Source organism: Accipiter gentilis, chromosome 33, assembly GCF_929443795.1.
Source record: "Accipiter gentilis chromosome 33, bAccGen1.1, whole genome shotgun sequence".
NCBI lineage: Eukaryota > Metazoa > Chordata > Aves > Accipitriformes > Accipitridae > Astur > Astur gentilis.
This window is the reverse complement of record NC_064912.1, coordinates 13963965-13989860: the sequence shown is the minus strand read 5'-3', so window position 1 is coordinate 13989860 and position 25896 is coordinate 13963965. Positions and strand designations below refer to the sequence as shown.

At 36.3% G+C, this 25896-nt stretch overlaps 1 protein-coding gene across 1 annotated transcript in view; it reads right to left on the bottom strand.

Annotated features, from left to right (window-relative positions):
• DNAAF5 (dynein axonemal assembly factor 5) overlaps nucleotides 1-25896 on the bottom strand; it is a 31654-nt gene that overhangs the window by 1145 nt on the left and 4613 nt on the right. Inside the window, exons 5-12 of the mRNA XM_049790981.1 lie at nucleotides 23376-23608; nucleotides 19635-19847; nucleotides 17329-17472; nucleotides 12206-12374; nucleotides 9455-9602; nucleotides 3893-4043; nucleotides 2389-2545; nucleotides 376-567 (exon numbers count right to left, since the gene is read on the bottom strand). Of these exons, the coding sequence (XP_049646938.1) occupies nucleotides 376-567; nucleotides 2389-2545; nucleotides 3893-4043; nucleotides 9455-9602; nucleotides 12206-12374; nucleotides 17329-17472; nucleotides 19635-19847; nucleotides 23376-23608 (1407 nt within the window). The remainder of the gene's footprint in view (nucleotides 1-375; nucleotides 568-2388; nucleotides 2546-3892; nucleotides 4044-9454; nucleotides 9603-12205; nucleotides 12375-17328; nucleotides 17473-19634; nucleotides 19848-23375; nucleotides 23609-25896) is intronic.

Below are 25896 nucleotides of genomic sequence, written 5' to 3'. Positions count from 1 at the left end.
TCCCTCATTTGCCGAGGTCTGTATTTTGACATTTATGTGCTTGAACACAGACCAATACACTAATAACTTCCACAGAATCCATCAAGCAAGCTAGGATATGGTCACATCCTGCAATGGTCAGCGTCGACGCTCCATATCCTGTTTACCATCTACAAAGTCTTCTGGTATACCAGATGCACTGATATTTCCCCTCTGGTGAATGCTAGATAGAACATTACATTCTGCATACAGGTAAAAGGTCTGAGCTCATACTCAGTGAAATCCAGAGGAAAGCTTCCAGCCTGTTTGGATTAGCCTCTAGTTAGCTGCTTTCATATAACACTTGAAAACACAATTTAAAAAGCACTGTTAAAAATAGACAACTGAAAGTCTTACCTAGGACTGCATTTTGGATATTTTGATCTGGGTCATCGAGATGTATCAATAGTTCTTGATACAGAAACTCAATATGAGTTTCCATTGCAGATTTGACATCACTGTCCTTTAAGCATTTAAACCAATTAGTTAAGGTGTGAGCAGCTGCCAGTCGTACATCACATGAAGCATCATCCAGACGCTTCAAAACTTCTGAAAAGGAGCACAGGCATAACCAAATAGCACCGTGAACAGCAAAGTTATCTTTGCATTTGAAAAAAACAAATGTATTTTGTCATCACTGAAATTATTGTTGCATTTATGACATATTTCTGTCCTTTGAACATTGTGAATACATGCAGTACATTGTTCCTAAAAGCACGCAGTGCACTGTTATTGGGTTGTTATGTTGTCAAACACATTAAAAGAAATGTACAAAATTATGTAGATTAGTTGAACATTCTCTAGCACTCTTTCTAACAAGGCACTATGAATGTCTATTAATGCATTACAGAAGTAGAGTTTAAGTATTTCTATGCTCTATAAAACACAGTATTTCTATCAAATATTAGTGTTTCACTGAATGACTGCATTGCAGACTATTTGAATATCCAAGATGCAAAGATATACTTTGACAGTTGTCAGATTGGGTATTCTCCAAAATAAAAATGTTTGTTGTTAGATTTCTACTGTGCCATGTAAGAAAAAGTATCAGTCATTAAGATGCTGAGTTTGGGAAAGTCCAATTTATTTGTATATATCTCCGAGAACATAAATCCTGTTACATAGTATAGACTGTCCTTCTCCTGATTCATTGTTTAGCATTTAAACATCATCCTAAGAAGCATTACAAATAATAGCTCTATTTGACATGACAGTACTGTATATTAAGGTTTTCTTCTCCCCCCCCCCCCCCCTTTTTTTTTTTTTTTTTTTTTTTTTTTTTTAAGAAAAAAACCCAACTCGCTACCTATTCAGCTCTATTTATGGTACAATGAAATGGTTTGCTCTTGGCACTCTGAAACACAGCGAGGAGAACAATGTGACTACCATTTATATAATGCATTACTGTTCTGCTTTCACTATAGTTAGAACATTATTTCATATGGTCTAAACTAGGAAGCAATGCAGATGAAATACTGGCAGGCCTTGCAAAGACCGTAATATTGAGTGAAGTTCCACCTAGTGGTCTAATGCATAATAATGTTGGGAATACTGCTCAGTTCTGCTCGACTGGGAGTGAGGGCATTTCCAAAGGACATTAACTTGTCTGCAATACAATACCTCAGTGAAATGAAATTCCGCAGTTAAAAAGCTACTACCGCAAGGTCTTGCAAGAGACAAGTGCTGTTGGAGTCACATTCAACAACACCTACTCAAGTGTTAACACCTTGATTTTCTGAAATGTGTATGTATACTTTATATACTTTAAGCAGTCTCACTTAGCAGTTTAAGACCATGGCTTAGTCTCTGCAGGATTAAGACATTAAATTGCCTCTCATACACAAAAATGCTGCTAATGGTATGATTTTGTGCAGCACTTTACTTTTTCCATTTCCTTAATATCTATAAAATTACTCTGGGGGAGAACTACCCAAATAGTTAAAATACCAGATAAGAGAACACAGAAATAGCATTGGAATACATGTATGGGAGTGAAATAAGGATGGTTGAGAAACCGAGCCTACATAAAATCTGCCCCTATTTGTATCTCAAACTGTTTAAAAGGCTTTTTGCTCTTTACATAGGATTAAAGCCAGATGCCATAGTGATACACAGCAGTTTTTTTGTCATTCCCTAGCCTGTATTAGTGCTTTCACTGCTACCAGCTGCACTGAATCTGCAGGTGAAGTGGACAACCTGCACAGTGAATCCCAAAGCTATACAGTGAATCTGCCTACTGCTTGAGCACGTATCCTTATCCTTAAAAGCTAAGCTAACTATGATACTTCAGGTAAAAAAGCAACTGTGATTCTTCAACATGGAGATCTTGGTTAAAAAAACCCAACCAACCAAACAAACTTTTACACTTACCCGTGTAAGTGTTGGTAAATTGATCTTCGCCAAACTGCCTCCAACAGACTTTTAAAAAAACACCAACAATACGACAAGCCATCAGTCGAGTAATTTTAGAGTCTTCATCCATGGCAGCAATAATTTGGGGCATTAGCCCATCTTTGACTTTTAAGATCTACAATTAACAGGAAAAGCATAGAACAGCAGCAACTTTTCAGTCACTCTAAAACAATATGCTTATTGGTTACATCAGTTACCATTAAGTCTGACCGATACTGGCTTGCTTAACTTATAGTTAACTTTTTCTTTTTAAAAGTTAACCCAAAATCTTGGAAGTTACAGAACTCTATTTTTACCTCTAAGCAAGCTTGGGAAATGAAAATCCACCAGTCGATCATCCAGTTCATGAATGCTCAGTATATATGCAGATGAGCTTTATGTAACTTGTAAAAGCTTTAAACTTACTTGTCTTTTTATTTTTAAAAAATTGCTGGCAAGACTTTAAATAATTTGGAGATGAGGATTATGTGTAAGCACCAGTAGATGGTGCTCTTATTCTAAAAGGAAGCTTTTAGGTAAAGACTGTTGTAATACAATGTTTTAGTAAGTTTTGTAATTTGACTTTAATATCTAAATTTCGTAAACATTAATGCAAAAAAGGCATTAAGGCACTGATTAAAAAAGTTTAACTAGAATAGTAGTCTCTGATATAAATGTTTTTGTATATGTGAACTCAACCAGTTACGTGTGTTTAAGCACTTTGTTCAGTTAAGATCTGTTCTAAAGACAATAAAGACTGTGAACATTTAATAACATTTTAATTGCATTTATTTTTTAAAAATGCCCTTATATTTAACTATTTCCAGTGCATCATTTCCAAATGCTATTTTTGTTAGCAAAGAAGCTTCAAAAAACCCCATCAGATTTAATCCTTAATCACTATGGTGGGTGTAACATTTCTTTAAGGGTACTCCTTGTTAGCTCTCTACTTCAGTTTCTACAGATACCCTTCAAGTTCCATCTCAAGTCCTCCTGCCCTTTCCAGGAATCTTTTAGATTTTTTTTTCCTAAATGGACCTGTGGGCTCCAAGGCAGCCAGTCAACTTGTCTTTGCCACATTACACAAAAGCATGTGCTGGCTAGCTCCTGTGCTGCTTCACAGGCGCTGGCTAGGGGTCCAATAATGTCAGGTACCCACGTTGTGTGCTAACAGTGGCTAGTATTTTGTGCTACAGAACTGACGTTATGCTAGAACAAAGATCTACAAAATTTGACAATGGTGAGTTCTACGGCTCACCAGATTGCTGGCCTTAGGTCTCTTATCAGAGTATCATCATCCCTCCACTATTGATCATTTCAGTTGTTAATACTCAATTACGGTTATCTAATTTTATTGTGAAAACTCTATGTCCATTTGAAAATATTACTTACAATAAAGATTTATTCTTCTTTTCCCCCTGCATTTATTTTGTCTTCCTGCCTAACATTTCAAAGTACATTTGATGAGAAAGAGAGAATTTACCTCTTTTGGTGAAAGCATTTCACAGTGAATAAGAGCCCAAAGGCATGATACAGCTGTAGTGCGGATGGCAGCTGCTGTTCTTCCAGCATGCCACTGCAGATTAGGAGCCAGTATGTCTTTTATCACAGTCTCAAGGTAACTAGGGAACAGCCTGAAGCCAAAAATAAGAAAGCAAAATAAAGGTTCATGAGAAAGTGATAAAGAGACTGACAGGATGTAAAAGAGAATTTTCTGTCACAGAAACATAGGCAGAAAATGAAAAAAAAAAAGACTCTGTAAAAAATAAATAAAATCTTATAAGTCAGTGTGATTATAATGTATGTGATAAGCTTTTCATAACTTAATTTTTCTAGATAATATTTAAACAAATACCTAACATTCATGGAAAGGGGAGGCTAGACTTTCTCCCACTTCAGACGATGCCCATGACTCACTGTGTTATCTTGGTAAACTACTTACCTTCTCTCTGTCTCATTTTCTCCGTCTGTGAAGTGGAGATAACACCCCATATGAATGCTGTGAGGATTCATTAATACTTGTAAGGCTCTTTGAGACTGTCCAGTGAAAAGTATTTATAACGTGAAAAGTATGAATGCTATTGATGAGACCTGAACTACTGATACTGCAGGGAGTTTACACAGAATACTTCAGCTTTCCCTTGGCTCAGAAACTTGTCTCCCTCAAGGATGAGAGGTCTGCAGGATTTTCTGATGGTGCCAGTCCCAATACTAGTTTGTTTTCATTACAAACACATGAATCTGTGATATGTAATGGTGCTGGTGCTTCTTCCTCCTTCTCTATTGAATGGGCTGTTATAATCCTAAAAGTTGCTGCAAGAGGCAGTATTTCCTCACACCCATTTAATTCCAGGTCAAACCATTTTAAATAAAAAGATACAGATCTTACACAAAAGTTAAAAAAGACGTTGCTGCATCAAAGAGACATGTGTGCCTGGCTGTGACTAGATAACTAAGGCTCAGGTTATTCACTGTGCCTTCTTTGGCCTTAACAAGCAGCTGGCAGCATGCAAAACAGATTGATAAATAACAGGCTAGATCTGCCTTGACTCGTGTCCCACTATATTCAAACTTCCCGCAGACCTGGACTATGGCCACCTGAGTGCAAAACAGCACATCACCGCCCTGGTGCTTGGCAGAAAGGGAAGAAGCTGTTGCTGACTTTTCTGAGTCCTACGTTTCCAGAATGACTAAGTGGCTCCTACAGAGATGTGCCAAGCCACAGGAGGAACATAACGGGTAATGTTAACAACAAACAATTATCACTAAGTACTTTTAAAAAAAATGCCAACAGCAAACCAAAATCATCCAGCAATAAAAAAAATCCATAATACTATTGTATCAGTGTAATAAGAAATGTAATTGTATCCACTTCTTTCCAGTAACTACCCTTTACCCACTGCAGTTAGACCATGTCACCTAGGTGTAATCTGACTGAAGCATGACCCCCTAGCCTGCCAGGCCTTAATTATCTATTGCACACACAACAAACTGAAAATCTCTGTCTTCAACATGATGAACATAGATACACCTGGCTGCTGCTTAGCCTCTTGGCTAAGGGAGCACTCCCTGCCCGAGAAAGTCAGAGATCCATTCTTGCTTCCTGCCCAGCAGATGGCACTTCAGATTCAGTAATAACGTGAAATCTGATGTCCCATTAGACCCATCTAAATTTGTCAAAAACCTTTAGATTTATTATTTTAAACACATTTTTGAGAATTAATAATTTTCTAGTCAAAAAGTTGCCTGAAAAAAACCCCTAATGATTACCATGATCCCAAATTTCCTTTTAGCTCCAAAGCTAAAAAAAGCTTTGTGCTATCTGCGCTACTGTGTTATCTGATCAGTTTTTAATAAAGCCTTCTGTTAAACTGCAGAGAAAAACCACTCTGTCAAAACATAAAGGTAAATTTCATCAGCATTATATTAACTGTAACGCTATGCTATTTGTGAGAATGTTTGTTCCAGTGCCTTGAAATAGAATCAGTAAAGCAATATCTGGCAATTATCTGACTCAATCATGTCGGACTCAAACAAGATTAGATGACCACACAACTGTGTTTAGCATAATAACTGAAAGACTTCCTATCTAAACTGTTAGAATGTTTTTAAGGAGCTAAACAAATTACTGCCAGCAGTGAATGCGATTGTGTAACCAGAACTACTTACTACTTTACTACACTAGCTCTCATTACCATTAAGATGTATTTTTTGCTGCTGCTGCTGCACTTAAGTTCTCCCTCATTCCATTTTCAGATGTTACTGTTGTAAATCTATGTAACTTAATTCTAAAAGTGAGTCATTTCCATGAAAGAACATACCCTGTCTGTGCTATTTGTATTTACAGGGTTGAGACTTTATTCTCAACAGGGTATGAAATAACTAAAACATGATCTGTGCATACAGTAATACCTAGCTCTTATGCAGATATAAAAAGCAGAGCTTGGGTTTACATCAAAATTGCTACCCCCATTTTATGGACTTATATACTTAAACTTTCATTCCATGTTGATTATTTTTTATACATGTTTGTTCTGGATTGGCTCCTTTTCTGCTTTTATGGCACTGCTGCACTTGGCTTTATATGTTTGTGGATTGTTGTGTTTTGGTTTTTTTGTGTGTACGTTTTTGTTTTTTCCAAACTGAACATCCTAAATCCAGGTATTTTGAAAGAAAATCGGATTTGCTTTTACAAATCAAAACCTCCAAAATTTTTTGCAACAATGCTTCAAACACAGAAACTTTCCATGTTACTTCCTACGTGAAAGGATTTGCTGTGATAATGGTAAGCAGGATTGAGACTTTAAAGAGTCATTTAACGCCCTCTACTGATTTTTAGTCTCTGAAGATAAACCTACTGGTAAAATTCATTGCATTCCTCTTGTTCTCAGAGGACAGAGCACCTCATTATGAGTTAGACTGGGCCATCCTTAGCCAGGAGTCTACTTCATACAAACAGGTCTATTAGCGTCATTGGATGTATCTAATCTTGACAAAAGGACATTCACTCAAACTGCCCTAAGCGAAACAATTTCCATCACTGCTATCTGTGGAAAGCTGGTGTGATGTGTGGCTATATTCACCAAGAGTATTACTTTGAAACGTATTCTGTTTTTTCCACACTGATAATTTCCCTTTCCTGGGAATCTTAGTGAAGCTGGCAGCTCATTGGGTTGGTTTTCTTTTCCCCCCCCTCTTTGCCTCAATTATTTATACAAATGACTGGGTTGCAGATGAAAGATTTTGTTATTCATTCTATTTACTTTGACTACTGCCAAACCAAAAGTTTTCTCTCTGATGATATTCTCCATATGGTCCTGCACTGATCACCTCTCTCTACCAGCAGTACCTGCATGACCTAACTTAATACACTTACCTGAGCACTTCAGAGACTTTCAGATAGAGAAGTGCTACCAATCCTACTGTACATTTTACAGGTGAGAAACAAAGAGCAAATACGGCTATACGTTAACAGAGAAGTCCTTCCTACCTCCTAGCAACCCTAGTCATGAACATTGCGGGTCAGCAGACTGTAGCATGCCACGTAATGTACCTGTCATATTGCTTAGATGCAGCCTAAATGATTTTCTGTAGGTCACAATGAGAGGCAGAACAGAGAATTTAACTCAGTTCTTCAAATTCTACTCTGCTGTAATCTGTAATGCTATTTCTGAGGAGGAAGAGCAGGAGATCAGATAACTGAAAATGTATAGAGAAGAAATGCCAGTGACACTAACTTGTTGACCAGGTCTGAATTTGATTAAATACTTTGAAAGAATAAACATATTTAATGTTTTTAAAAAAACGTAGAAAATAATAAGTGTGATTGTATGGTCAGTGCACAGGAGCTAATAATGTATTCTGCAGTAAATAAAGGACAGTAAAATTATGCCATAAAAAAATAAATAGATGGGAGAGAGTTGCATTATCCCATTTTTAGACTGAAATACGTTATTACACACTTAATAAGCATTGATGTTGTGTTCAGGGGATCACAGAACACATGAGATACCATTTCTTGGCGCCACCATTTTTGCATTCTCAGTTAGATGATACGGATCTGAGATACAACAGATTAGCTTACAACAAACAGTCCGATCCTGGAACACTTAAAATAGTTTTCAAAGGGCTTTTCTTTCAGGAAGATTCTTGCATATCTAGATTGATCTTGTAACTAGCACTCAGTTATGTGATTATTTAAACAAGTAATCCACTGACTACAGAAAGAATTTTCATATGAATGGGGATTTTAACATTGGATCCTGAAAATATGGAAACAGATAATACCACAGTTGGCACAAAAGCTTTCAGTTAAAAAAGGACAGCTTCATTATATTCCATTTTAAGCACACTAGCTCAAAATCTATTTGGGGATGCATTAGCAGATTCTTCAGCTTACCTGGAATACCCCACTGAATGGGAACACCCGGGTTCCACCGTTATAGGATGCAGGACATGCATATACTAAATATATCTAAAATTGGTAACAATACATCTACATTCATACTAACATGGCCTCATGGAACCCGAATGAGTGTTCAGCATACCAGAATGCCCACTGAGTGCCAATTTGCTCATCAGAATAACGAAAAAGAAACTTTTAAGTATAAATGACCATTGCTATTGAACTACTTTTAGGAAGAATGCTTCCTGTGATTGTTTTTGTTTTGTTTTGTGTTTTTTTTTAAAGAGTTAAAAATGAAAAAAACCCCAAGCATCAGAATACATTTACATACTACATGCAGCAGGCACTAGGAAAAACAGAGCAGATATGGTTTATGTATTCAGGACAACTTTGCAGAAGTGTTTGCACTACCAGTAAGACTAAATTAATAATGACAAAAGAGCCTCAGTGTTGCCATTGTTATAAATGGAGGGGTTTTATGAGCACCATAAATTATAGTTAGATTGTACTTGTAATGCATAAATAGAGCCAAGCAACAGGAGACTTCCATATTCAGTCACTGAGAGTAATAATGATTCCTTATCAAACATTTAGTTTAATGCTTTTTAAACACCATGCTATATCATGGGCATTTTTAAATGCCCATTTTTGGGGGTGTTTTATTGTTTCCTTACAATGACTACAGGCAAAGTTTAAGGATTTAGGAGTTGGCTGGGAGGAAAAGAAAAAAACAGAACACAAGTACCTCTCCTCCCCCCCATTTCTTCCTTAAGAATCCCCATTTTAGCTTTCAAACATGTATTCTTTTCAACTATAGCTCTTTATTTTTTGAAAACTATCCATATCTGCATGACATCCATTTTAATTCTCCACAGTGGCAGAGGAGGAAGACTACAGTGGAGGAAGTCCAAACTTCCATTTATTTTTTTTTTTTTTTTTTAATTATTGCACTCCACCCTTCTAAGCATTGTTAAAAAACGCAGCAAGAAAAATATGCTGTAGAAGATGGTGGGAAAGTCTTTCTTCTGCCAGACATGCTAACATGGACACAATTATAGGGGTTAAATAACTACCATGGTCATTACTTTTTAATGCCATGGTAGTGTTCAAACAGCTGTGTGAAATTAGAACTCTACTTACCCCTGAGAATTGACAGTTTCACTTGCTTTCTGGAGCAACTGTGATAAAACAGTGAAAAGTTTTAACCGCATCTGGGGATCTTTGTTTGGCTGAAGACACGTCGTAAGAATGAGAATAACGTTATTTAGAGCTTCACCTATGACAGGACCTAGAAAATAAATATGTAAGACTTATTTCAGAATCCTAATAAGTTCTATTTAGATGTTTAATATGTGAGTGTATTAGAATTTGTAATATGCCTGGTATTAAAACAGTACTTAACTCTCCACTCTTGCATGGCAGCTGTTGATGTATCCATGTTACATTGCATTAGGTGGTGTACAAATACTCAAGCTAACTCTCCATGGGCTCAGGTACCCACAGTCTTAGCCATGGCAGCATGGTGCTCCCTGAAGATCAGTTTACATCTCATTTAGCCAGCTTGGCATTACTGTACTACACTGCATTATGTAGCATGGACATACCAATGACATCCGCTAGTTGCTGGGACCAACAGTACAAGATGACATTTTGGGGGGGACTAATGCATTTGCGCAGGGCAGGGGATTAATGCTGTTCATGATGTAGCTCTGAAAGCTTGAGGCTATGCACAAGGTTTTGGTTTTATTGAACTTAATGAAAAATTATACTGAATCTGGTATGACCATGACACCACTCCAAACAGCAGCATTAACTATGCTTTTTTCTTCTTTCAAGTTTTTCCATATGCAGCATTCAAAAAGATGTTCATGACTCCCAGAGGCACAGGAAAGGGCACATTTGAAAGGGTCAGCCTCAAAACTTGGATAATAGAATTATTGCAGCAGTATTCTTTCTCCATGTTTAAATAGCGCTTATCTGCCTTTTACAAGAGAATCTAAAATATGATGAATTTCAGAAGCTATTTGAAATAAAAATATTTTCCAAATTCATTCTCTAGTTTGTTAACATTTTCACATCCTATGATGAATTCTGTTTTTACCACTAAACAATAAAGAAAGAACCCCCACTGAGCTGTTATCCCAACATTTGAAGAAATTATTTTCCCAAAACAGAAGAAGTTTGTGCCTTTCTCCTTAATAATGATTAACATCTGCATTGTTTTAAAAAAGGAAGAATACATATAGGCTATACACATGCTTTATTCTGCAAGCTTCTTGCCATAGAATGCTCTTTCTGCTCTATTTTTGCAGTAAACCACTTTCCTCTAGGAACTTCTTCAGCTTTGCATCCTTGTGAAACACATTCCGTTCAACTCCAGTCACTCAGAAAGTCCTCCCAGAAGGAGACACAACACTGGTATTTCTGATGACAAGAATATTCCTCACACATAGAATGGACAGATTGAAGTATTCAAGATTCCAAAACAAATTCAATAGCATTTAATAATATCTGGAAATTTAATGTTTAAAATAATAATACACCCCCCCCAAATCTTCACTGTCTAGACTGAAGAAATACAGGGTGTTGAACTGCAGTTTGCTAAATTTCTGTGCCAAATAGGTCTCTATTTTCACAGCATTTATTCAAAATACATTGCTTTATGTGAGTTCTGAGACATTGAAAAGATACTACCACTATATCAAACTGATAATAGCAAATTCAACAGATGGAAAATAAACAAAATTAACTACATTACTAATTTCAGCTTAAGCATACGTTCCTGAAAAACAGTAAAAACTGAGAAATTTGAAATTAGTAAACCTGATTCATTTGATTAAAAACAACATTATGTGTGGGAATGAAAAGAAAGAAAAAAAATAGCTCTAGGAGCTGCTGTGTCAGACAGAAAACACAGACAATAGCATATTACCAGTGTTGGGTGCAAGCCAAAATGTTTGCCCAGACAATTTATGATTTATTTAGCATTAAGGAAAACAGAAACAACTGTCTGGAAGTCCCTCAGTCATGGAAAGGGGAGCACAAATATACAGAAAAGTTGCCCTCTCAGTTCTCGCACAGAAAACATTTTGTTCTTTCCACAGATGAAAAAAAGAAAAAGTACTCATGGTGGTTGCTGCACAAACCAGCAAGTGAGTGCTTCATATAGGTTTGTTGAGGCTTTTTTTGAGATTCAAGGATTAAATGCAGAAGATACAGTGCCTTAAAACATACCTGCCCACATTTAACTATCTGCAGTAGCAGTAATAATACTTCACCTGTAGCTGAAGTATCTGTGTACATCCCCTTTTTAACTAACAGAAAGAAAAAAACCAAATAACCAGGACTTTCCATTTCAATCATCTTAAAATGGGTGTCTAGGTGAAAAGAACGGGCTGTCACTGCATCCGTTGCCTGTAGATGCAATCTGGACAGCTGCGTCAGAGGAATGAACGTTCACTGTGCAGATCTGAAGTTAGGCAAAATGTATGCCAAAGTGTTTCACTAACCTATACACATCAATGTGTTGAAGAACATAAGTGAGGAAATGCTTGTATAGAAAGATAGTATATTTTATAAAACTAGTGAATAGATGGAAAAAAAGAGATAAATTTTCTGGATGCATAAGCTATATCAGTTCATCTCCCCATAATCCTTACCTATTTCATTTACCTGAAAGTGTACTTTTACATAAGTGCTTTTAGTATGCTCCTTGCAGCCGAGAAGTCTTTTGGAATTTGAGCAGCTTCAACATTTTCGGTTTTGCTTTCCATCATATTCTTGTGAAGTTTCTGAATATTACACTATTCATTATAAAACACAATGTGTCTGCAGGCTGTGGAGATTATTGCTTTTTTTTTTTTTTTTTTTAAACTACTAAATAAGTTGTACCTGAATGAGTTGCGATGACATCTAATTGTAATATTTCTGGAGAATAGCATGTCCAATCATCACATGATACTGAAACCCATTCCATAAGCTGAATTATATGCTGTTTGTAGAGATAAAGAAAACTATCCAACTGCTGCACTTGAGCTAATGAAGACATTGTTTCCTCTACCTGTTAAAACAGAGACAGGATACTTTATCTTAACTGAAACAATGTTAAAAAAAGAAAAAAACTTTTAAAGCTCATAATTATACTATAAGAACAGAAAGGACACAAGAAGATTTCCCTAGTTTCTACTTGGACAATTAAGATTGATATTTAATGTCTGCCTATACTACATCCATTAACTTTTATTTGAAGTGAAACGTTTGTCCCAATTTCAAAATGAAATCATAAGGAACACAGCAACGTAACAGCAAAATGAAAGAATCTCTAATCCATGTGAAATCCTACCCAAAACCTAACCATAAAAAAGCTCTTACTAGTTTTAAAGATGTAGTGATTTTTCTCCTTAATTTAAGAATGCTTTAAAACATTGACATAGATGGATTTTCTCACAGTCCCCATCTAGCAGGCTATGGCAGATTCCAAAAAGCAGCTTCAGAGAAGACGTGGTATTTCCACACCCCCCCCCCCCCCTTTTAATTATGCAAGATGCTTTCTCTTTACAGTAGTTGGGCAGGTTCATTTTGAAATTCTCAACTTCTGTTGCTTAGAAGTACCAAAATACACTGTTACATTTGAAATACCTTCTTCATTATTTACATTTAGACTATTCCATGAGACAAGCAAATAAAACATGTACAAATAAAACACGTAAAAAGGACTACTAAATGAATTCCAGGCACGATGATGCTTGGCAAGGAAACTATATACAGTTTCTTAATCACTTGTAGCAGATGTATTTCAAAGCAAAGGAAAATTTGCTTTTACAATTTCTGAAGACTCCTACCAGAGGTACAAAACTTCTCTAAGGAAGAAATAAAAGCATGCTGGAAGCAGCATCTATAGTCCTGGCGATTTCAGTGGACAGTGAATCAAGAATGGGGAGTAAGACACTGTTAGAAACCCCATTGAGAAATACCATATGTTGTCAGCATGGCCAGTTCTACCAGGGCAAGATGTAGTGCGGCACTGAGTGACATCATTTGACTCTAACTGGTTCAGTAGAACTACAAATTGTAGTCATATTCTTAGTATTTTTAAGCTGAACTTCACCCCACAAGTTAGCTGAAACATGTCTAGGATCTTTAGAATTTTACAGACTAATCACTTGCCAGACAAAGATGCTATTATGGAAGTACCAGATGTGGAGAAAATAAATGAGATTTCTAGGGGGTGGGGGGTGGTGGTGGTGGTGTGTGTGGAAATTTAAAAAAATAATAATAATACTAAAAAATAATCAGGATTTGCTAAGGACAAAGATTACTCAAAGAAGGTTTGCCTGCCTCAAGCACAATAGATTTCTCCTTTCTGGAAGCATTCTGCCAGCCAGCCAAAACAACTCGGAATAACTTACATGTGAAATATTAATTTATCTGTAAATTAATTGGAATATTTTACATGACAGAATGTGTCAAGACAGAAACTGTTCCCCATTATTAATCCCACCACAATCTGCAAGATTTTTTTTTTCCACTGAGAGATACAAAAGAATACATTGTTCACAGGTGATTTAAAATAAACTCTTCAAGTAGTTTCAAGAGTACAATTTAAAAAAAATAATTAAATATGCCAATAGACTAATGCATATCTTCTCATTAAGAAGTGTATCTCAGTTAAAAAATAAACAAAACAGCAAAGGTGATTTTCCTTCCTATATTTGAAAGCTAACAAGTTTAATGATACATCATCTTCATGCCGAAAGAAGAGCCAAGATAGCACAGGCTACTGGTAATGAAAGGAAATCTTATCTTTAGGTCACCAGTTAAATCACTGACAAGCTCAATACATGCTTAACAGACTCTAACAACTGATACGGCTTCAGTCTATCTGGGGCTGTAAACATACTCCTCATCACAATACCCAAGTACTCAGTTGGTGGTCTTGATTTTTTTCCTTAGCCCTAAGCAACCAGAAACACGGAAGAACACAAAGCAAAGGGGCCAAAAATCAAGCAAGACTGAGTGTTCACAGTCAGGTCACAATAGTTGTGGTCTCTGCCATCTCTGTGATCTTCTGTCCCCTTACAGTAAAGCCTGAACTGAAGTTCTATAATGCAAATTTTTGAATAATTTATGTTTATACTCAAAATCTTTTGATCCTGAATACAGACTTCTTTTCTGAACAACAAATTTATACTTGTAAAGCTAGCTGTAATACATTTGTTCTATATGGCCTTAAGCTATCTTAACAAGGACTTCTTGCCTTCTGCAAGTTCTACAGCTCACTTTGAGGTTTTAGAATAGTCAGTAACTAGGGGGAAAAAAAAAATAAATTAAGCCATATTTGTCTTTGTGACAAATTTGAAATACTGCAATTATGTAACCTCAATGCCAGATTTTCTATCTGTCTAGCTGAAAGAAAGGCTAATGAGAAAAAGGATTCTCATCCAAAGTACTGTCAAATATAAAAATCATCTGTAACTGCAGGAACATCTTAAACCTTTAATAATCTTGGGAGATTAACTTCTCCATATATGAAAACCAGGATTTATCTCCATGAAACTGCTTTCTTTGTAGGAGTATGAATTTGTAAGGTTTTAAATGGACATTGCTTTATAGACCACTGTAGGGCTAAATGGACAAGATACCGCAATACACACCAGATCCATCTGTCCAAGGCTTACTTGGACAGATTGTTAGTTAAAAAACAAAACCAAAACACACACACACCCAAATCCCACCCTCGTGCTGTATCTCTTTGACCTGCAAAGTCTTTTCAGTACTTGTTTCAAGCTTTGTTCTATTTTACTTCTTTCAGAACAGTTTTCTAAGTGTCTGCCTTCTTGGAGGCAGCCTGTCAGCTATGGGGCCATAAATGATGATGCTATGCAGGCCTTTGGAATACCATGCCTGGGAGCAAGTGAAAAGGAAGTAGAATAGCCATTGCATTTAATGCGCACGTTTGAAAAAAGACAACTTGGATAGGTCATAATTGTACTACACAAGGACAGCTTGCTGATTTATTTGATATTTAGCTAGGGAAGAAAGGGCAAGAGAGAAATAAGGGGGTGAGATAATGTTTAGCCAAAAAAGCTCATCTATTATCAGGGCATCTACAGATGTCCTTGATTTTAAAGGATTCCTGCAACATTTAAACTTTCGGTTCTGGTGGGGAGGTAAAAAGGTCAACTACTGTAAAATCAGTCTTATATTTGTCTAAAGATAAAAAAAATTGATTATGAAACTTTCTTTTTTTAAGGCTAATAGTTTTGATCTATAGGTGAATTGTTCTTTAATAGCCAGAAAATAAATTTGAGTTCTTCCTGGCCACTTGGGTGCTCTTGTGTATAACCTAACATTAACAATAATCCAGTGACTTACATCCACCTAAAAAGTATGCATCAACAGTTCAACCAGCACCAACAGCATGCCCTAGGCTTTGCAGAATCCAGCAACAAGCATAAACCCTTGAACACCTCCTGTCCCAAAACTTTACCTAAACCACAGCCCAGTGATTAATTCCCACCCAAGTAAAGTGTTCTTCTAGGCCAATGGCAGCCCTTGTCCAGCTGTGAGCTTCCCATGCTCCAGTAATGTACTTCAAGCCATCTATTCTGAAACTTAATCGAAGCACACTTTAAAAAAAAATAAAAATAAATAATCCAGTTGTAACTATAGCCTACACACCCTATGCTGGGTGTTTTGGGCCATAAAATAAAACCGCATTCTAGGGCCCTTCTCAGAACCAGCACATATTCTAACTCTACAGGCCTTCAACCAAAATTATGAAGAAACATAGTTATCCAGGATCTGCTGTCCCAAATTGTAAACCCAACTCCAAACTTAATTCTGGTATTAATCATATACAGTATGTACAGTAAAAGACACAACCTTGGAATAGCCACAAGCCATTACTCCGCAGTGATAGAGCCCACAGCCCATGAACAAGCCTTACAAGATGTACCAATAAGGCCAACTCCTAAGTTTCTTACCCGAGTAATATCCTTTCCTGTTATTTCAGCCAAACTCAGATATTAACCAGATTTCTGCAGACCACACCTATGCAGGAGCTAGTATTTGCCTTAGAAACATCAGTGTACATTCTAGTCTTATAGTGTTCGCAAGATGCAACAGTACATTCAGCTCTTCTGGCACCACTGTTGCCATAGACTTTAACCTCAACTTTAGTCCCACCCTAACCCTTGCACAACCCTGTCTTCCAGTTCCATAAAAGAAATAACCTATAAGACCCCAGTCTTTGTTGCTGCTAATCGTAATTACAGCCCTGTGGACTTGCCAGATTCAACATTAAACTGAGATCTTCAAACTATTGTCTGAAAATAGATGTAGCACCTAACAACTATGAACTGTGATCTGGCAAAGCAGAAATATCAATATTTTGACTAACAAATTATACATTCATAGATCTTTCAGCCTTCATAGTGACTTCTAAATATTAACTAACCATCAGAACAGTGCCACAGGGATAGATCTTTGCAGAACAGTTTTATGACTAAACACAGAATCCAAGTATTCCCTCATGCTCCTTTCATTCTAAGAGTGAATCTGATGAATTTGAAGTTATATATATCTAAATGTTTAACTATTATGATTCTATATAATTTTTTGAAACAGATTCCTATATACACACACGCGCATACAGATGAAAAATAATCCCCAAACAAACTAGTAGTATTGTACAAGTTCTTAGCTCTTACATAATAAGATTTTAATTATTTATTCTTCTGGAGAAATTGCCTTTATCTGTTTTAAACAGACTAAACCCAAAGTAATTTCAGCTATAGAAAAAGATGAGGAGACATACAGAGGGTACAGTCATGGTCATGGAACACCAAATAATTTCAAACTTCACCAACCTTTGTGGGTGAGCTTTTAGTTAAGGATTTCTGTGGTTTCAACCTAACAGCAAGACAAATAATTATGGTTCTGTTCAGCCAAAGCATCATATCAATAGTAAAAACCAGAAACACAACAAAATATTAAACCAGCTCATAGTTTACCTTCTCTTTAAGTTGCTGAGAACATGGTATTGCCATTACTGTCACCAAAACTTTCATTAGCTGGAAGCTAATTTCTTTGCAGTCTTCCTGGCATACTTCAATCAATGCTTGTACACAATAAAGCAACTGCTCCATATAAAATACCTATTTTTTAATAAAAGCATAAATTTATTAAGTTTTGTTAGAAAATGTAACATTATTTTTAAAGGAGAGATATGGGAAATTACAATAATAAAATCTGAGCACTGTATAATCCCCTAAATTGGTAACATACTGATAATTTCCTGTTAGTTCTTTTGATTACCTACAGTCTTCTTTTTATAACCTACATTCTTCTTTTTATAGAATACAAGATAATCTTCCTCCCACACTGTTTGTATTTACCTTGTCCTGTTAGCAAAATAAATGACTTTGCTCTTTTTCACACAATTGGTCCACTGTGAATAAAAACATGAAAGCATTTCACATTCTGAAGTGCAATTTGTTAGTTAATAACATATTTGTTATAACTTTTTCAAATATTCCATGTTTGACTATTTTGAATGGAACAATAATGGTTAAATACATAAACCAAGAAAACCTGAGCATCTGCTTTTATCTTAGCCAATTTATCTCATTCGATGCAACATAACACATTACCTTGATTCAACTGATAGCAGTTGAAGTCAATATTGTTAGAAGTTATTGCAAACTAACTGACATGATAAAATTCATCAGACATTCAATGAAGCTGTCAGATTACACTGAACAAACAGAAGGGGCCACAGTCACAAGTTTACTTCCGATAAAATAAAGCAAGTCTAGGAAAAAGTCTAGGAATAGGTTAGCTATAAATGCTATTAATCTCATGGACATGGTCAGTCCTTAGCTAAACAGTGTCTATGCAGCATTTGCTATTAAAATAGAGAAAGATTGTTTTCCAATGCCAAAGGCTAGAACAATACCACCAAATGCTTCAGCTGCAGATGAATGCGTCTGCTGTATCTAATGCCAAATTGAAGTGGTAAGCTTAAGACCTCATAGTAATCTTGCAGATATACTTCAGGGGATTGTTATTTGAACAATCAGGTTATAGTGCTTCCAGTTATATGAGTTCCTAATCATCACAGGCTTCATGGAGATTAAGGTTAATTACTGAATCACTGGTACATATTCCATTAGGGAAGAAACCTAATGAGGGAAGAACTTCAAACGTATTTCTTACATTGACTTGAAAAGACAATTATGCTAGATTCAGTCATGAATAACTGTTTTAAAGGGAAGTCTGCACCCAACATGAAGTCAGTTTTCTGAAGGCACAGCACTGGCCCTTTTTTTGGTCATCTTAAGAGCAGAGGCCTGACAAACTTTTGGTGGAATGAAAGCTAGAATTCCATTTGTGAGGGAAATTGTAGAGATTCTTCCTGTGCATCCCTAACAGATCTGTTTCCACATCTGAGCAACTGAAGGGGGAAAAAATAATCCTAGAAGTTAAAAATCTCCATTCCACACTGAAGAGAATCTCTCACCTCCTTATATAGCAATTGATGAACATTCTTAAAATGCTAAAATGAAAATGGTCTTCAGGCTCAGCTGTTAGTTAAGGGTACACTTGAAAGCAAATTTCTAGTTTATAAAGGTCTTCTTCCTAGATTCTCACTTAAAGACTTAAAGAGAAGTGACCAGGCCCAACAGTTTACAAAGCATGCTCCTAACCATACACGTAAGAGCACTGGTACCTTTGTTTTAAAGCGGAGAATAATAATAATGATAAAACCCAAAAATAATTAAGAGGAAATCTTTCTTGGGAAACCTGACATGCCAATTACAATGGACTGTGAAAAGTTTTCGACCATTTTTACTGATGAGGATCAAAATACATGATCTTGTTTGGATTGTGAACACAAAGCATGTCAAAACATGGGTTAAATTCTGCCTCTGGATCAGCCAAGGTAGTCGTCCATTAGTACAGTACACACCAAACAGCTTCTCCTCTCCCTGTCATGCCTTTTCATTTTCCTCCCAGTATCTGAAGCCTTTTACAGCAGTTCTCAAACTTGAGCCCACATCTGCTGAGACAATGGACTGCTAGCAAGTTTTGGGGAACAGCAGATTTGACCAGGAGACCACAACATGGCCCAGGGAGGATAGCGAAGTTCCTGTTTTGTCTCAGACACATGTCCACAACTATATCCTGAGATAGGGTGAGACAGATGTGCAAGGGAGGGATAGGAATGGGAGCGTTCAAGGAGAACAAGGGAAAAAATAAGTTGAGAACACCACAGTCTAAAACTTTGGTCGGCTGTGTATTTTCCAGTTAGCCTTACCTCTTCAGATCGTTGACAAACTCCAGCTTGTGACAGTGTGTTGCCAAGATCAGTCAAATGAGGCTGTAAGATTTCTTTTGGGCTACCTCGAATGACAGCAGTTAGAACCATTATACAAGATGGCTTAGGTGTCTTCCCAAAGGCTGATGTGATTAATCTCAACGACACCTTAGGGCTGACAAACGTTCCAATCAATTCTGCTGCTTTCACACACTGAAAAAAAAGAACAGGAATAACTTGAGGATTTTCCTGAAAACACAGAGACCATTCAACATATCACGGGCTTTTTCTTTTTATGATTCCAGCTGTTATTTTAAATGCTTCAGCAGTTGCCTTGTAGGACTTTTCCACTCACTCAGTAATGATTATATGCATGAAGAAATTTTCTTGACATGTGTTCAGCAAGCACATAATAAGGCATGCAAGCACTCTTCTCAGCATCAGACGAACTTCCATGAGAAAGTAATGCACAGAAATGAAGTGTAAAACTCTCAGTGTAATAAAGTCACCAGTTTAGAATAACCAGATTTAGTGGTTTAGCATTTTGCCCTGCAAATGCTGCTCTGACGCATACTCTTAATGCACCCACCACCCATCTATTAAAAGCAACAACAATGAAACCTTGAAAGAGGAATTTTTTTGTTATTGTACTATATTTTGACACTGACGTTACAGGTCTGGTTTAGTGTGGAAGCACTGCCATGGAGGAACTGCCCACTGCTTTCAATTTCTTACTTCTCCAACTGAAAAGGCTTACATTACTATGCATTCCTCATGATACTCTCACTCTTTGATCCCATCTCTGCCTAGCAGACATATCAGTATGTTGTATTCCACATGAAACACCATCAAACCAGAGCTCACTCCCTGACTAATGCCCAATATTTACAATCAGGTGCATGAATAAAGATATAGTCAACTACTGCACCATTACCTGTGCAAAACGAACATTTCTTCCTAACCCATTTATTTAATGGCTGGCTCATTTCCCCAAACATGCAAGCTTATTTCCCTTTGTATATAATTTTTAGTCTAGTGATTTAGCCATGGATTTTTAACTGCACTTAATTAATACCTGAACCATCCTATTTTTTTTTAGTCTCAATGGAAGCATGCAGCCATGAATTCTGTAGTTTAAATCTGCACTATATATAGCTATTTCTTGTCACAAGGGTGGAGACTCAAAACAGTTATAACAATCTATGTAGATGTGAACCCTGTCCTCCTCCATATTTGTCATAAAGAAAAAGACTTAGTGCTCTGACAACTGGAAAAGGACAATACAATTAAACAGTTAAAAAATACGAATTGATACTCTTATATGGGTCAATTTATCTACTTATTTTAACAGGTGAAAAAAGGACAAAAAGAAAATAAAAAAAAGAAAAAAGGGTAAGAGACCATCTGGTCTTTTATACATCACCTTTGGTATTATTAGGCTGGAGAAAGACATGTACATTTTCCAAGTTGGTGGCTGCTCTGAAATGGGTTCTACAGTGACAAACAATAGAGGAGATAATCACAGTACCCTGAGAAGCAGCATTACGAAGGACATAAAAGGCATTCACAAACAGAAGTTGCTGAATCTTAAATTTTGGCACAAGGAAGAGTAAAATTAAATACAGAAACATCTAACTGGGAATAAATCCCTTGGAAGTACCTGTGAGAAGATTAGTGGTTGAATTCTAAAAGAAAAGTATGGTCAAAAAAAGGCAAGGGAAAAAAACCTGTGTGTTGCTTGAACACATACTTTTGAATTTATATTTATAGCAACAAGCACTAGATAGGAAATTTGATGAGAACAGCAGTGCTGCATGAGTTTATTCTTCTAATTATTTAAGTTTTCTTATATATTTTATACCAGCACTGAGTAACTTGAAAAGCTGCATACCCACAGTGGCACATCTCTTACTTCAATCCCGGGACATTGATTTTCTAAGGCCTGTATACCCCTTTTTGAAACAACGAGATGCCTTCTGACAGTATTCCAGGTTTACTTCTGTCTACTATTGATTGGTGTGTGACTGGCTTAGTTTACAAGCTCAATCTCACTGTAAAGCAATATGGCATAAAGGTCAGATGCTGGTTCTGAAATGGGGGTGGAATAGCTACAAGGGGATAACAGAGTAGGAATTGGGGGAGAGGAGGAACAACTCAGGAAAAATTAAGGGAGAGAGACAAGTAGTACTAAGAAAGACTAAAGACAACAACAAATTGCAGAAAAAAAAAAAAAGAAGATAAAGGATAATTTCAGAAAGGGATTTCATGATCTGTACAGCTCAACTGATAGCAGGAACTTAAAGAAAAGTCTGATTTAGGAAATCAACTTTTCTGACATTGGTTGGACTACTTGCATCCAGTAAGCAGAACACATTCTTCCAATTTCCCAAAGCAATAAAATTTGTAGCTCTAAAGTTAGTTACATGGATTTTTTTTTTTGTTATACATATGTTCTCTTCCTTGTATAGAAATATGAACAGAAGATTTTATCTTAAAATTGTAAAAACATTTGTATCAGCTGTCTATCTTCTGCTAAATTTATCTGTCTTCAGCTATATCTGTTTTATTGATTTATTGTTGATCAAAGTGTTGAGAGCATCAACACTAATACTAATTATTCCTCACAAAAACACATTAAAAAAAGGCATTTTACAAGCATTAAGTCAAGTATTCAAACATCGAATATGGATATCACATGGAATAAACATACCTCAATATTTGATCAGAATTATGGTTGAATTATGCAGCAGGGAGAGATAAGTGAAATTAACCTGAAAGGGCACGACCTACATATTTTTTTTTAATTGAATTTGTTGCTGCAAGGCTTTTATACTTTAATCCACTGCTTATGATTTTTAGAGAGATCATTATCAATGCTTCATGGGGTTGGCATATAAACTAAACAGTACTTAAATAACTTTACTATTGGTCTTCATACTATGTTAAAATAAATGTATTCTTGTATTACTGGTAAGAGAGTAAGTGTCCTGGTTTCAGCTAGAATAGAGTTAATTTTCTTTCTAGTAGCTGGTATAGTGTTATGTTTTGGATTTAGTATGAGAAGAATGTTGATAACACACTGTGTCTTCAGTTGTTGCTAAGTAGCGTTTATACCAAGTCAAGTATTTTTCAGCTTCTGATGCCCAGCCAACAAGAAGGCTGGAGGGGCACAAGAAGTTGGGAGGGGGCACAGCCAGGACAGCTGACCCAAACTGACCCAAGGTGTATTCCATACCATCTCATGTCATGCCCAGTATATAAACTGGGGGAGTAGGCCTGGGGGGTGGGATCACTGCTCGGGAACTGACTGGGCATTGGTCAGCAAGTGGTGAGCAATTGCATTGTGCATCACTTGTTTTGTATATTCAAATCCGTTTATTCTAATAATAACAATAATAAAATGACAATTATTATTTTCTTTGTTTCTGTCCTATTAAACTACCTTTATCTCAACCCATGAGTTTTACTTTTTTTTCTTCCTGATTCTCTCCTCCATCCCACTGGGTAGGGGGGAGTGAGTGAGTGGCTGCGTGGTGCTTAGTTGCTGGCTGGAGTTAAACCACGACAGTAAGTATAATGTTCATATGTTTTTAACATCCATAAAAACCTGATCCTGATCCTTCAGTCATGGGCAATTTCCAGTGACCTAAGGTAAGGTCAACTGTCAGAAGACGGACTCAGGACTCTAAGGATAGGGACTTTATTCAGTGTACAATAGATACTTAAAAAGATTAAACTTACATTTTTAACCACATCGCTTTCCTCATCTAAGCATGCCTGGTATAGAGTTCTAAGCAGTAGCTCCATGTGTTGTGTTATGTGATCCTCTGCATGTAGCAATAACGTATACAGAAGCTGGGACGCTTTTATTCTTGTGCTTTCAACCCAGTCTGTTATATCATGACAGAGACCTGGAAGAATTTTGGAGAGGTTTCTTGACACAAGTTCCCGACAACCTAGTCCTGGTCGAGTCACTAGAAGAAAACAAACAAACAAACAAACAAAAACAAAACAAAAAGAAGTATCAAAGGAAAAGCCAATGCACATTAATCTTTAGAAAATTTTAAATGCTCCAAGGTAAGAGCTATGGGTGTCTGCTTCAGCATGGAAAAAAAAAAAAAGTCAAATGCTGCTGAGGAATTTACCTGCGCAAGTTGCATTCTTTAATATGTATTAAAGAATTTAAACATATACATAAAAATATGTATAAAGAATTTAAACTCCACACAGCTCTCTGAATATTTACGTATTTATTACTGGATGGTGATTTAGATTACATGTTTTAAAATGTTTACAGAGGGGGAAGAGAAAGAGAACTTAAACGAATATGGGACACTACTCACTTCGGAAAACACAGCTTAATAATTTCCTTTTAATATTTATAGCAACACAAATCCCATTAAAAAAATAAACTGAAACACACAACACAGAGATAAAATGGAAGAAAGACTTTCGCATGTAAACATTGTGGTATCACTGAGTTAAATATAATTTGGAGGGGAAAAGAAAGGTAGAAGTCACAAATAGTACAGAGGACATGAACTGCAGTAAAACAGACAATGTCAGTTGTGCCCTCTAAAGGAAAAGGTTAAAAATGTATCTAGAAAATTAAAAGTAGAAAGGGTACTATGACTTGTACAAGTGCTGTCCAATAGATCAGGCCAAGGAAATTAATAGCATTTTAAAAGTCACAGCTATTATATGATCTCTGCTATGGCCTTTTCAGGAAAAGGGGCTCACTGATGTGTCTCTTCAATCTTTGTCCACTTTTTATGTTAAATAACACATTTCAAAATAGTATGAAAGATTATACAGGAGTTAGGGGGAATTTTTTTTATTTTTTTTTTTAGCTTGAATTTAATTTGTAAAGACCTTGTAGAAAAGTAGTGTTTTGCTGTTATCTTTTGTTTTTAAGCAAACCCTGAAGTGTTATAAATACATATTCCCTACCTCAATAAAAGATGCAGACTTCTAGAGAACTAATAAACTTACCTTCCTCAACAAATACTTACTGTCCTGTCTTGGTAATCATCAAATTTACATCTTAGCTCATTTATAAATGACTGAGACTCAAAGAAGCAATTTGACCAATACCACAAGCAACTATCCAACCTCCATTTCTGTACTTTACTCATAAAGCTACGACAGCACTTTCCAAAGAACTGCGATAAACTTTTTAGTTACTTTCTCCACAGGCAGATTTTTTTTTCCTTTAATTGTACATGCTTATACAAACAAAATCTGAAAAGTTGTTCTCTAAGAACCACCATCTTATAACTGCCACACACTGTGTTCATATACTGTTTAAGAATTAAACATTATTCATTATGAAGTGTCAAAAGACACTGACTGTGTGAGTGCATTTTTCATTTCTGGTACTGAGTTCTCCTGTAAAGGCTCAGAAAGCAAATGACTGAGTTGTCTCAGGATATTTTCCTGCATTGGCCTGTGTAACTACAAATGCTAAAAGGAAAACAGACTAAAGTAAATGGTCTGAAGAATACAAAAGGCTTATAGAAATGCCTATGAAATACCTAGAGTAAGGGGCGGGAGGGAAAGAAATTCAAGCATCAGGACACAAATTACTGCTTCTTTTGTCAATGGAGGATAACATTTTGGATTATGAAAACTGACAATGAATAGCAAAAGGTCAAATAAAGAAATCAACTCGAGACAGCAAATACAAACTGGCATCCTATTCAACCTGAGGCAGAATTTTGTTTAAAGAATTTGGACCATCCTTTATCAGCAGCTCCTTCATTTCAGATGTTCAAATGCAGGCATTTATCCCTGTAGCTACTCCTGTCAAAGACTTCCCTGCTATAAACTGTCTGCACCTGTATCCTAAGGCAATGACTGCTGTTGCTCAATGGAAAGCTATTTGGTTGGTTGGATGACACCAGGTATGAGGTCTAACTCTACTCTTCCTCTGACCTGCAATATCTGTCATTGTGAGATCAAAGCACAGGGGGGGTCATATGTCAGGTCCATTATCTTAACAGTTGGACAAAGATAGGCAAGTAAAATGTACTATAAACCCCCAGTTGTAAAAAGATATTCCAGTACATTAAGTAAGTCAGAAGAAAGGGCAACAAAGTGTTAAAATACATCTTTACCATATTAAAAAAAAAGTACAAATGTTTGTGGAGGGGAATGACACACATAATAACAACTCACCCATATACAGTCTGTGGCAGGACACCACAAATTATTACTTGAAACTAAGGTATACTAGCATCTCTAATAAATTTTCTTATCTGTA